Here is a 13,713-nt window from a genome sequence, read left to right as displayed (position 1 = left end):
GGTATAAAAAGAAAATGGACATGAAATTATTTTGCACTCGAAGTGAGTTAACTAATTTAACTAGTTAAGTATGTACGCCTAATCAATTAATTATGAGAGTACATTCTAAAGCCTAAATATTGAGGCAAATCACCCTATTTATTCACTTAAGTGTGCTAAGCTATTGAATTAAAACTCTAGCGAAACATGATAACTATCAGAATATTAACTACAAAAATAATAACTGTCTAATATTAATTTATCTAAAACACATAAAATTTAAATCACATAAGCAGATCATAAATAAATACCACTAGCCTACACCCTAAAAAGTAAAGTTTCACTATATTTTATGCTTGCATAATTTAAGAATGTAAAATATATATATATATATATATATATATATATATATATATATATATATATATATATATAAACAAAGAATTTAAGAAGCTATTTGAACTTCTTTGAGTGCCATCTTCCAAAAAATAACTTCAGATACCTGCATGAGACTTAATAAAAAATGTTAGTCAGAAAATAAATAATTATCGGATGAATTAAAAAATAATAAATAAACTTAAAATAAAAATCCGTCTTTGTACATGGAAGGCCTTGGAAATCGACGGAGATTTCTTCATCGGCCAATTTAACGCATACTGTTGAACCGAACTTAACACTAACTCTAGTCATACAAAGACTTTAATTAATTAACTAGAAATAATATTAAGCACCATGAAAATCCAAGGCATAAAGTGGTAAACAAAAGGCATACTTAAATAACAATTTGAAATAGTAACCACACTCAGTGCTTAATAAGGTCATTCTGATTTCTTATACACTGGAGAGAGCCAACAAATCCCAACTTCCACGGGCTTTGCTGAATAAAAGCAACAAGAAACAAGCAATCCCAACCTTCCCAAGTGTTATGGCCAAACAAGGACATATTGGTAAATATATATACAGCAAGCGCAGCCCATTTTTTCAGATCAATCAACATCAATAAAACACTAAGGTTCAGAACTCTTAAAAAGCAGCAATCTTATTGTGTCATTTCCACCTTGTAATATAAAGGGACATGAAAGTACTATTTGCAAATATCAAATTTAGTAGTATGCAGAAGCAGATAAATTAAAGAGCCTATATAGTCCCTTGTTCATTTTTCAGCTAAAAGGGGTTGTTGATTAGAGCAAAACGAATTCATGGGCATACCGTAGATTGTCAACCATTTATTTTCCGGCGTAGTACGCCGGAGTTTCTTTTCCGTTCAAACCGCGTTGCTTCGATGGTAACGAGCTCATGGTGACCGGATTTTTTTTTTTTAGTGTTTTCGTGATGGGATAACAGTGGGGAGAAGAGGGGGAAGGGAAGCGTTGGTGGTCGCATGGCTGGTTTCATGGCTATTTGGTGTGATTGGGAGACGAAGAAGGAGGTGTGGTTGCTCGCTGGCTGCTCCGGTTCATCGGAGCTTGAAGCTCCTCGACGGAGTAGCGAAGAAGATGAAGTGGGGACTGTTTTGGTGTCGTTTGGTTAGGAGTCGTGGCTGGCGCTGTGATTGGGTAGGTTGGTGTGCACGCTGAAGGTGGTGTTCGCCGGAGTGGTGGTCGGCGGCAGTGAGGGTGATGGTCGGCGGCGGCTAGGAGAGAAATGGGGGGGAAAATGTTTAGGTTTTTTTAGAGAGAGAGAGAGAAAAATCTGATATGTTTTAGGTATGGAGAATAATGAGGGGAAAGAAAGAAAGAAAAAATCTGACAAGTGTAAGTGTGTGTTGTGCCAATATGCATTGGATCCCATCATTAAATTAACCCCCCCTTTTCTTATAATATAAACAAACACCCCTTTTTATGCCCAAAAATAATGAAGCCATACCCCTTTGTCCCTAACCCATCATCTCAATTAACTCTTTTTTTTTTTTTAAAAAAAAGAAGTGATGAGATCTTGACCTCACCAAATTTTACTCTGCGTTTAAAAATTAATTACTCCGATTTTCTCTGCACTGTCGAGCTGTACTAAAATATAGTTGATTAATACATATATAAATAATAATGTAAGTATAAAATATAAATAGTAATGTATAGGATAAAAAAATATATTGCTATAAAGTTAAGAAACAATTATTAATTTTCACGAAAATGGTAATATTACGCTATACCTATGCACAATAATGACTCTTGAAAAAATGATAATAAATTAATAAAATTCCCAAAATAAGGACAATCATCAAAAAATGTAAAAAATGTGTGAAAAATGTATTTCGTGCTCTTTAACGATTTAGGGCCCCCCAAAACGTTAATTTTAAGCACGTCGAGCCAAAATTAAGTGTCAACAGATGGTGCCATAATTGGCAACATACTTTCTGTAATATCCAGTTAGACCAAGAAATCCCCTCAGAGCCCTAAGTGAATTTGGGGTAGGCCAGTCTACCATTGCTTGAATCTTATTAGGATCAGTTGAGACTCCCTCATGATTGATAACATGTCCTAAGTATTCTACTTGTACTTGCCCAAAAGAGCATTTAGACTTCTTCGAAAACAAGGTGTGTTCTCTCAAGGTGTCAAATACAACTATCAGATGTTTAACATGGTCTTCTAGGGTCAAACTATAGATAAGAATGTCATCAAAGAAAACTAATACAAATTTTCTAAGATAAGGTTGAAAAACCTAGTTCAGGAGTGCTTGAAATGTGGCAGGTGCATTTGTAAGTCCAAAAGGCATAACTCTAAACTCATAATGGCCCATGTGAGTCCTAAAAGCAGTTTTGAAAACATCTTCCATTTTCATTCTGATTTGGTGGTATCCAGCCCTGAGATCCACTTTAGAAAAAATTGTTGAACCATGTAATTCATCCAACAAGTCATCCACTATGGGAATTGGATACTTGTCTTTAATAGTAATGTCATTAAGGCCTCTGTAATCCACACAGAACCTCCAGGTTCCATCCTTTTTCTTGACTAGCAAAGCAGGTGAGGAGAAAGGAGATTGACTGGGTTGGATGATGCCACTTCCCAACATTTCTTCAACCTGTTTCTCCAGTTCATCCTTTTGGTGAAAATTATATCTATAAGGTCTTAAACTAACTGGCATAGCACCAGGTTTAAGAGGTATGCAATGGTCTAAGGTCCTTATAGGTGGTAGTGTTTTAGGTTCTGCAAAGACATCTGGATACTGGCTGATCACATCTTGAATGACTTCTTCAATTTGTTCTTGTCCTTGCTGTACTTCCACACTCATCATAAACAAATGAGCTATGAGAGTATGACCTTTCTTCAAAACCTTGCTTATAGACTTGCTAATCATCATGCTTAATCTCCCCTCTTCAGTAATGCCTTGCAGCACCAGCTTGTTACCCTTCCTACCAATAGTAACACACTTCTTTTCATGGTCAAACTTAGTGGGATTGTGCTTTTTCATCCAGTTGTTTCCTAATACCAAATCACATCCTCCAATTGGTATGAGAAGTAAATCCTCCTGGAATGATCTGCCATGCATTTTCCATGTGAACCCCTTACAATGTGAGGTGCACATTACATAGTTCCCATCAGCTACTGTTACCCTTACTGGGGCACAATAAGTAGCTTGGTAGCCAGTTTCCTTCATAGTGTGCTCATCTATGAAGCTATGAGTGCTTCCTGAGTTAATCATCAATATAATTTGCCTTTTTTTCACAGTTCTACCCACTAATATGGTATTTTCACCCCTGTTGTTACCAGAAAAGGCATTCATGCAAATAGCTTCCTGTACTTCTTGTTCTAGCCCTCCTTCAATTATCAGTCCAGTGGGTACTTTAATAATCTCATTTCCTTCTGTTTGCTGTTCAGGAGTCAACTCTCCTAAGAGGTAATTTAACTGTTTCCTTTGGCACTGATGCCCCCACAACAAACTTCTCACCACACCTGTAGCACAATTTGTTGTTCTTCCTGTATTCATAAACCTCAGGACTCAGCCTAAAAGCATTTGTTCTAATTGTAGGAGGTTTCCTAACAGCCAAGGTATTACTCACTGTGGGCTTGTTCTTGGCCTCAGCTTGCTCTCTCTTGAGAGCAGCTTCAATAGCCTTTTCCTGCATCCTAGCTTGTTCAATGGCAAACTTCAATGTGTCAGGTTTGAACATCTTAACACCAAATTTGATTTCTTCCTTAAGTGCACCTATGAAACTAGATATGAAATGAGATTCATCTAGTAAAGGGTTCCTGACCAACATTTGAGCCTTGAGGTCCTCAAACTTCCCTAGGAACTCATCTACAGTCCCATCTTGTGACAGCTTATTAAATTCCTCTACTATATCCTCAGCTAGTACTTCTGCAAACCTACTGATCAACTCCTCTTGAAATTCGGTCCAGTTCAAGGTGCTCCTACTCAATACTAAGGAATGGTACCATACTTCAGCTATCCCATTTAAGTACAGAGCAGCAGCCTCTACTTTCTGATCCTCAGGTGTTCTATACAAGTTAAAGTACCTTTCACATTTTCTAATCCATACCTTGGGTTCATGGCCTTCAAAACTGGGTAGTTCCCACTTAGGTGGTGGTGTCTGGTTCCTATTCTGTCTGTTTTCTTGCACTGGAAGTGGAAGTAAACCTCCACCTCCATTTTGAGCTGCAGGTGCCCTTTCCAAAGCTAGCAACCTTTCGAGAATCAGTTCTAGGGTTCCTTGAATCCCAGTCTGAGTAGCACGCATCTCTTGTTGACTGTTCAACAACTCAGTCAACACTTCATCATGTTTAGCAAGCTTATCATCCGTTACTTTCCAACGAGTTCCCTCTGCCATATCCACCACACAAGTCGCAGAATCAAAGCTCTGATACCAAGTGTAAGGATCTGAACACGGATATGAAATTATCTATTAGATTGAAATAGAATCGAGCACCTTTGGGACAATTTTCTGGTTTTTATATATTTGAAATGGAATGCAAATACAAAAGGAAATTAAACTGAATAAAACTAAACTAGATAGATTGGGAGTGATTCGCCACAGCCATTGGCACTTGAGATTTAAGATGAGAGAAGAATTAGAATTTGGAGGAGAGAGAATAAGAATTAGAAAGAGGAAGAGATCAGACGAGGAGCATGAAGAAGGAGGAAAATTTACCAGATTTTTGTTGCCCTTTCTCTCTCTAGAAGTTGGTTATATAACCACCAAGTGACGTGGCTTCATCTCTGCCACCCAAGCTCATTAATGAGCTTTTAATCTAAGCCGTCCATCTGGGCAATTTAACTAATACTCCTCTGTGCGAGATTCAGCTTCGAACCCCGGCAGCAACACAATTAGAAAACTACTAAGTACTAATATACTAAGTACTAATATAGATCATAACAAGGGTGAATCCGTACCCAAGGGATCTTGAACCGAAAATCTCTTGGTTAAGAATGAAGTAGTACAAGCAACTACACCACAAACCCTCGTCGGTAGATATACGCGTTGTTTTCAAACTATCACTGCTCAACGCGGTTGTTAGGATTTTTTTGTTTTTGTTTTGGTCACAAAGGATAACACAATACGCGTTATTACCTTTAACTTTAGCACATGAATTGGGATGTGGAAAGCTGACTTCCGATTGGATCTGCCCTTCAGCTTGGCATCTGATTCTTTACTTGTTATTTTTGAAAGGCCATTATCTATTATATTTCTTATTCTAGTAGTTGTGCATGGTATACTCTAGAATCTAGATATGCTTTTGATAAAAAATAGTTTATCTAAAATTATGACTTAATACATTAACAATCTCTTAAACTTATTAGTAAATTTTATTTAGATAATTAAATTATGATTTGTTTCAATTAAACACATGAACATATGATAAAATATTCCTATTAAAAACTTCTAACTCATATAAGTATTTCGTCTATTACGTAAAGAAATTAATTACTATGTTTCCTTCTTCAATTATACACATCAATATCAATTGAAACACATATTAAGTTTTACGACTTTTCTTTACTGTGGTAATCGGTTTGGCAACTGCTCTCAATTTCGTCCACTTAGTAAATTGATGAAAGGTGTTCTATTACGGAAAGCAAATACGTTGATGATACTTTAAATTTTAAAGTAAAATTCACACAACAAAGACGAAAAAATTGTTTTTACAAAATTTAAGATAACCAACACTGGATAATGCTATTTTTTTCTGACTAAAACTTTCTCCATTATCTTTTGGTTAATAACATTTTTGATCCCTTATTTATTGAAAGATTTTGGTTTCCATCTTTATAATATCCGACTAAACACATTAAATTCTAATTAATTGAGTTGTGCAATTTTAGTCCCCTTGCTTATGAATATTCATAAATTTAACATAATTATTAACCGTTTCAACACTCAATTACTCATGTGATATGTTAAATTTGTTTTGTTGCTTTATATTTGACTTCGCTCCATTACATATTTTCTACATGAAAGGACCCAAAACGTATAAAATGCAGCTAGGCCAAAGGCTAGGTTTACTCTTTGGCTGTTGATGCATGAGAATGTGCGTATTGCTGATCGATTGAGAAAATGGGCTATGTATGTGGATAAAATTTGCTCTCTGTGTCACAATGAAGATGAATCAAGAAATCACTTATTTATCAAACGTGTTTACACCAGGGCTCTATGGCAGAGAATTAAGCAATGGCTCAGGAAACCAACAGTGCAACACACCTCATGGGATGAACATTTGTATTACACAATCATTGCTGCTAAAGGGATTAAGTTAATATACACATACTTTGTCTAATCAGTCTGAATCGAGAAGAATGACAGAATCTTGAGAAAGTTGAGAGAAATGTTGATACTCTAGCCAAGGAGATTGCGTATACTAGTAATGTGATAGCAACTCCTGATAATAGTACCTTGCTGAGACAGTGTATGTTTTAGATTGTATTTTGCCTAGAAGGATGTAGTCTAAGTTGATGGTTTTGTTCGATATGAGATAACCGGTGGTGTTAATCAGCTTTAGCTTTGTAATGGTTCACTTGGTGATTAATACAAGTTCGTTAGTTACCAAAAAAAAAGGACCAAAAATATATATTTTTATTAATTAAAGATTAACTATGTTGAATCCTATAACACAAGGATCGAAGCGAGTTTACTAATAACTTAGGAACCAAAATGCTATTATTCAACAACAACAATATACCTCGTGTTCTACAAGTGGAACTGAGGAAGATAGAGTATGTGCGAATCTTACTCCTATCTCATAGAGATAGAGATGTTGTTTTCGATACACCCTTATCCCTCGGCTCAAGTAAAACATTGCACAATTTTTTTGAAAAAAGAGAGTACTGAAATGAAAGCAGTAATAATAACTAATGCAAAATGGAAAGCAATACATATTGAGAGTATAATAGTTTATTTATGGTACAATTATAATTATGGTAATATAGGAATTATAATTTTATTAGAATAGGGTTACCTTGTTAGACTAGAAGAAGGAAGACCTTACTTCTATATGAGAAGGTCATTATGATGAATACAAGGTAGAAAGAATTCTCCCATTATTCTTGTCTCTGTCTCGATTTTACATGGTAATAAAGCCATGTTGAAAATAACACAAAACCTCTAAAACCATGGCGGGTGACGATAAAGAAACCGGCAATACCAGCAAAGGAATCGCCTGTGAAGAAAACAAAACCAAAGAAAAATAATCTCTCCCTGCAACATTACGTCGAATGATAACCCTAGAATTGTTGAAAACCCTGGAATTGTGGTGACACAAGTCCAATTGAAGGATGAAAATTATGAAGAATGGGCTAGATCCATGAGGACATCCCTAAGAGCAAGGAAGAAATTCGACTTCGTTGATCGTACAATCAAGACGCCAGAAGAAGAGTCGCCAGAATTAGAAGATTGGTGGACTATAAACTCATTGTTGGTGTCGCGGATTCGCAACACCATAGAACTGACGCTTCGCTCAGCGATTACACATAAAGTGGAAGTGAAAGAATTATGGACAAACATCCGAGAGCGGTTCGCCATTATTAACGGCCCTCGAATGCAACAAATAAAGGCGGAACTCGCGGAGTGCAAGCAAAAGGGAAATACCATAGTAGATTACTATGGAAAACTCACTAAGCTGTGGGAGGAATTGACGAATTATAAACAAATCCCAACTTGTAGGTGCGAAAATTTCATGTACAATCTAGGAACGGTCCTAGAAGCCAAAAGAGAAGAAGGAAAAGCGCAATCTTTTTCTCATTGGATTGGATGGGGGAACGTATGGAACGGTGAGGTCAAACATACTGGCCCAGGAACTGTTGCCATCTATAAACAAGGTTTATTCGAAAATGGTGCAAGAACAGAGTGTGAGAGGAATCACACGAAAAATAGAAGACCGGAGTGAAACTATGGCATTTGCCGTATAAGGAAGAAACCTTTACCGTGACCAAGGTAAAGGAAAAAACAATGGTGCATTCTGCACACATTGCAAGAGATCCGGACACATTGCGGATGGATGTTTTCGACTCATTAGTAATCTGGATTGGTGACCAGGAAATAAAAAAGGAGACGAGAAAATCGGAGGAAGAAAACGAGGACAGCAACAACAACATAGTGGTAGACCGGATCCAGTTGTAGAAGAGGCAATTATCGAGCTAACACCGTGGTTGTCACAGAAGGAACTCAGGCGGAGACAGAAACGATGAACACAGGCGGCACAGAACTACACAATTTGAGCGATGAGATTCATAAAACTGTGATTCACATGTTGAATTCTAAGAAAATAAACCCGAATCGGAAGATCAATAATAAGACCGAATATTCATCCTGGATCATAGACTCTGGAGCTACCAACCATGTGACAGGTAATTCGGAGGAACTGAGAAATAAGCGAGACATTTCTAAGTGTCCTGTTGTTCTTTCGGACGGAAGTAGCTCAGTGGCTACAAAAGACGGAACAACGAGGTTGAATGATAGGATATGGTTGAAGAATGTCCTTTATGTTCCGGAATTAACATGCGATTTAATTTATGTATCACAACTAGTTAATTATTTAGATTGTGATGTGACATTTAATAGAATTATGTGTTCTATACTGGACTCCACCACGAGGAAGCTGATTAGAAAGGGTGAGCGTCGAGGTGGACTTTACTATTTTCAGAATGTGCTGCTGATACGAGTTATGAAGGCATAGGCAGTTGATTGGTTCGATCTTTGGCACAAACGGTTAGATCATCCTTCAGCACAAGTAACGAAGTCTATTACGACATTAGGCTTAAAGGAGAGTGGTGATAGATTGGATAGAGAATGTGATGTATGTCAACGGGCAAAGCAAACGAGAAGTGTTTTTTCTTTAAGTGATAATATTGCTTCGGATACTTTTGAGATGATTTATTGCGATTTATAGGGACCATATAGAACCCCTTCCTTTTGAGGTGCTTCATATTTTTTTACTATTGTGGATAACCGTTCATGAGCCGTGTGGATCTTTCTCTTAGTTGATAAGAAAGAAGTGTCCCAAACCTTGAAGAATTTCTTCGCTTTTGTGGTGAGGCAGTTCGGAAAAAAAGATGAAGATGGTTAGAAGTGATAACGAAACTGAGTTCACGTGTATGAAGACTTACTTCTTCGAACATGGAATTCTATTTCAAACATCTTGCACAGGAACACCTCAGTAGAATGGAAGAGTCGAAAGAAAACACCGTCACATTCTTAATGTGGCGCAAGCATTGAGATTTCAGGGTCATCTTCCGATCAAATTCTTGGGAGAATGTGTTTTGACTGCGGGGTATATGATCAATAGAACGTCGTCTTCAGTTTTGAATGGAAAACCCCCCTATGAAATTTTATACGGGAATGCGCCCCGGTATGATCACTTAAAGGCAATAGGGTCACTCTACTAGTCACACACAAAAGGAAGAAAGAGGGACAAGTTTGAGAGTCGGAGTCGTAGGTGTGTCTTCTTGGGAAACCCCTACAGACAGAAGGGTTGGAGATTGTATGACTTAGAGAACGATAAATATTTAGTCTCAAGAGATGTGGAGTTCTACAAGACTTAGTTCCCCTTTGCCGAAGGATCAGCTAACTTAGTCGACAACATAGAAGTGATCTCGGATGAAACTGAGAAACAAAGAAACCAACATGATTTTGAAGAAGACCAGACTGATAATGTAGGTACGAACGAAACTCGAATGGAAGAAGTACGAACACCAGATACCGAACCTACGGATTAGCCAGAATTAGACCGGACAGATATCGGTCCAAATGGTGAAAGCATGGGTGAAGTACAGACTGAAGGTATCCGGACCAGCGAAATGCCACCGGAGGAATAGTTGGGTCGGGATAAACGTCAGAAGCATGAATCGATTCGGTTGAGCGACTATGTCACTGAAACATCCAGAAAGAAGGTCCATCAACGCGTCCGCCTGATCCTCAACAACTCTAAGATGCATCTTTGTCACACCCTAATGCCCCTAGGGTGTGATGGGCACCCGACCCCATATCCGGAGCCGAGCGAACCCACAGATTCTTATTACGCACATAATTTCTTCGGACTCTGAAAATCAAATAAAAGTAAAATACATATTAAGCTTTCGAAATCTTTCTTTTATCGTTCTCAAAACTTAACAAAATCTGTAATTATACAAAATTTATTACATAACACAGATCGACATATCGGCTGATGGAGCCGCTTACAGACTGACAACCAATACCCACGACGCTGTCTGCAAAGTCTCTAACATCAGTCCAGAAATCAGAACATACATATACTCTGACTCGGCAACGCTCCAGAAGCAAATGGAGCTCGCCAATCCTGCTGAAACATCTTCTGACAATTCTTCTATTCATCCGTAGGTACCTGCGTGGCATGAAACACAGCCCCCGAAGAAAAGGGGTCAGTACGTAATATGTACTGAGTATGTAAGGCATAAGGTACAGAAAACGGAACCATAATCGAAACAAACAGTACAAAAGGTATGTACATTACCCAGAACACCAAATACTTAATTTCCAAACGCGAATCATGTATCAGAAGAAGTACAGACCCAAAATACCAAAACACCAGAATATCAAGATGCTTGTTTCTTTTTCCAGACACAAAACATGGATGCCAATGTCATACGTAATATAATAATGCCGCGGAACGTACGGCCCGATCCCTACATATATATACATATATATCGCTACGGAACGTGCAGCCCGATCCATATAACATATCACATGTGCAAATAACGTGTCCCGGCCCTCGAGTGAGGGACTCGGTGAATAGAATCATGTATGTCAACATCGTATATCACATATGCATAACGTGTCCCGGCCCTCGAACGAGGGACTCGGTAAATAAAATCATGCATGTCACACCAAATATCATGTATGCATGTAACGTGTCCCGGCCCTCTACTGGTGGGTCTCGGTGAACAATGCAATGGAATACGCACGAGAACATATCCTGGCCCGGGCTCAGTGAAATCCAAACTGAAGCTTGCACGAACAGAGTAGTGCGAAACCATATGCACATAAATCAAGACTCAATAGATACGTACACTTACTGACATCTGAAGGCTCAGAACAAGTTTCAGGTCAATCCGACTTCGTATGAGAAAGGTACAAACGTTTGAAGTACAGAGCGTTCTATAAGCATTTTAGAGCAAATCTGAGATCTTTTCCGAAGGTTAGGGACATTATGACTCACTAAATTCTTTCATAAACAAAACTCTTTATACTTATCTCGTTACTCAATCGTATAACAAACTGGATCATATCAGACATACTTATATCAGAAGTGAATCAGAATCATAGGCAGACTCGGAAACATATTAAATAGAACTTCAGAAACAAATCTCTTCCGAATATCATATGGATCAAATCAAATATAACCCTTAGAATCATATGTACATATCAAAATATATTAAAGACTCAATGGAATAGTTAAACGTACTATCATTTGAAAATCAAAATGTTAATCGTACCAATTGTCTTTCGAATGCCATTAAGAAACATATCAAACAAAACTTTGAACATTTACGCATACAGAACTCTTTAGGGACAAAACTCAGAATTCAAGAGTAGAATTTCCCCAAAGTGCATATCATATCATACCTTATGTGGCTCTAGGACATGCCAAAGAAAGAAAGGGTAAGCCTTACATACCTGTTCCACCTCCTATTGGCTATGCTTATGTGTCCGAGCTCGTAAGTCTACATTTAAGATGATTCACACTAATGTTAGCCTTTTCATCGTACATCTGTACCACATTTCAAATTATACTATTTTATATTCTGCCGAAAATCGGGCAGCACCTCCCCTGTTTATATGCCTAGCCCGAATTCTCAATTCAGCAACCAACAACAACAACAACAATACCAACATCAATTATAATGTTTCCAACTCCAAAATATCTCATAAAACAACCCACACGCTGTTTTCCAACTTTTACAACTAATTAACTCAGTATACAATCATTTAATCACGCTTTCTTCGTAAATAATCCCATATTATTGTTGTATGGGATTTTGCAGCAAAACTATACGCTATCCGGACTGGAATTGGAAAATTATACCTGGTTTGGGATAAAATTTGGTGGTGGAAAGTTGGGGAATTTTCTGGAATATTTGGGGTGTTTTTTGTGTGTTTTGGCTGAAAATGAGGGGGTCTCCCCCTTTTTATAATCGTTTCAGTTCGGCTGGAACCGACATTAAATTCCTTCTGCGCGTTCGCCCCCCCCTTTGGGCGCGTTCGCGCAGCTTCAGTTTTTCTGACTGCACCTTCGTTCAGTAAAACGGTCATAACTCTTGATCCTGACATCGTGTGAGGGCCCACGATATATGGTTGGAAAGCTCTTTCACTTATCTACAACTTTTATTTCTGGGAGTTTTCCCAAATTCCAAACTTATAATGCCGTTTTTTCCCCTCGAAGTCAGATCATCCGAAAATGTTTCCTTAAATCGTCCTTTTGGAGGGCTTATGCCCATTTTTGGCTTAAGGGTCCTTCTTAGGACTTGCTCAACTTTCCATATACTATTCATATGTCTCTTCACACGTCTTTTATAAGACTCCAACATGTGGGTCCCACTTAGCTCGCAGCGGCAAGGGCTTTTCGTCAAATAACATATGAACTAATTCACACCATATGGTCTCCAAATGTCATATATATGTTATTATTACCTTCTTATAACACAACCTTCATTCCGAACTTGATTCTCAAATTTCTTGTTCAGCGCGTTCGCGCTGTATCGGCCCTTTGGCCTTCTGCACGTTCGCGCCACTCGCTGGAGCGTTCGCGCAGACCATTTTCCTGGCTTGCCCATCCAACTTGTAATGTCCATATCTCCTTACCCCGATGTCCGATTGAGGAGCCGCTTGTTCCGTTGGAAACTAGACTTTCCGAAATTCACTTTAAACTTTTGTTTTACCCCAAAACTCTTAATATACTAAAACATATCATTTCTTCCATTTAGACCAAAATTTTCGTGTCAGTCCTTGCCTAACTTTCTTTCAAAGCCTCGGAAGTTTAACCTCCTTAATCCTGGCGTAACTTTACTCTTCTTTTGGCCCATGCTAAGCCGTCTACAGTTTGATAACGCGAAATTTTCCGGGGTGTAACAATCTTACCCTTTAGCTAACTATGTATCCTGTGATAATTTTTTCCTCGCAACACTAATGGTTCCTTGAAGCAATTACCACAGGAACCGAACCAAAAACCTTTTCGGAGCTAATGAAAAATGAACATTGAAAAATAGTCATGCAGTAAGAGATCCAAGCGTTGGAGGATAATGGAACATGGACACTAGAAACTTTGCCACCGAAAGCACTCGAATGTAAAT

General features: G+C 38.1%; 1 protein-coding gene across 1 annotated transcript; it reads right to left on the bottom strand.

Moving 5' to 3' along the window:
- Nucleotides 1–2,637: 2,637 nt before the first annotated feature.
- LOC132619575 (uncharacterized) lies at nt 2,638–4,744 on the bottom strand. The gene is made up of 2 exons (XM_060334434.1): nt 3,908–4,744; nt 2,638–3,837 (listed from the first exon to the last, which is right to left on the bottom strand). The coding sequence occupies exons 1-2, from the start codon at nt 4,742–4,744 to the stop codon at nt 2,638–2,640; spliced, it is 2,037 nt and encodes a 678-aa protein (XP_060190417.1).
- Between the last annotated feature and the right edge of the window lie 8,969 nt (nt 4,745–13,713).

The sequence above is a fragment of the Lycium barbarum genome, chromosome 11 (genome assembly GCF_019175385.1).
Source record: "Lycium barbarum isolate Lr01 chromosome 11, ASM1917538v2, whole genome shotgun sequence".
Taxonomy (NCBI): Eukaryota; Viridiplantae; Streptophyta; class Magnoliopsida; order Solanales; family Solanaceae; genus Lycium; species Lycium barbarum.
The sequence above is the reverse complement of the archived record's forward strand: the minus strand, read 5'-3'. Positions and strand labels throughout refer to the sequence as shown.

Bases quoted from the DNA above. Each gene is read 5' to 3' on its own strand.
- LOC132619575 (XM_060334434.1), bottom strand. From the start codon at position 4,744: ATGGCAGAGGGAACTCGTTGGAAAGTAACGGATGATAAGCTTGCTAAA. The intron at 3,838-3,907 runs GTTTATGAATAC...TGGGGGCATCAG, and splicing joins CTTTTAGGCTGAGTCCTGAG to TGCCAAAGGAAACAGTTAAA.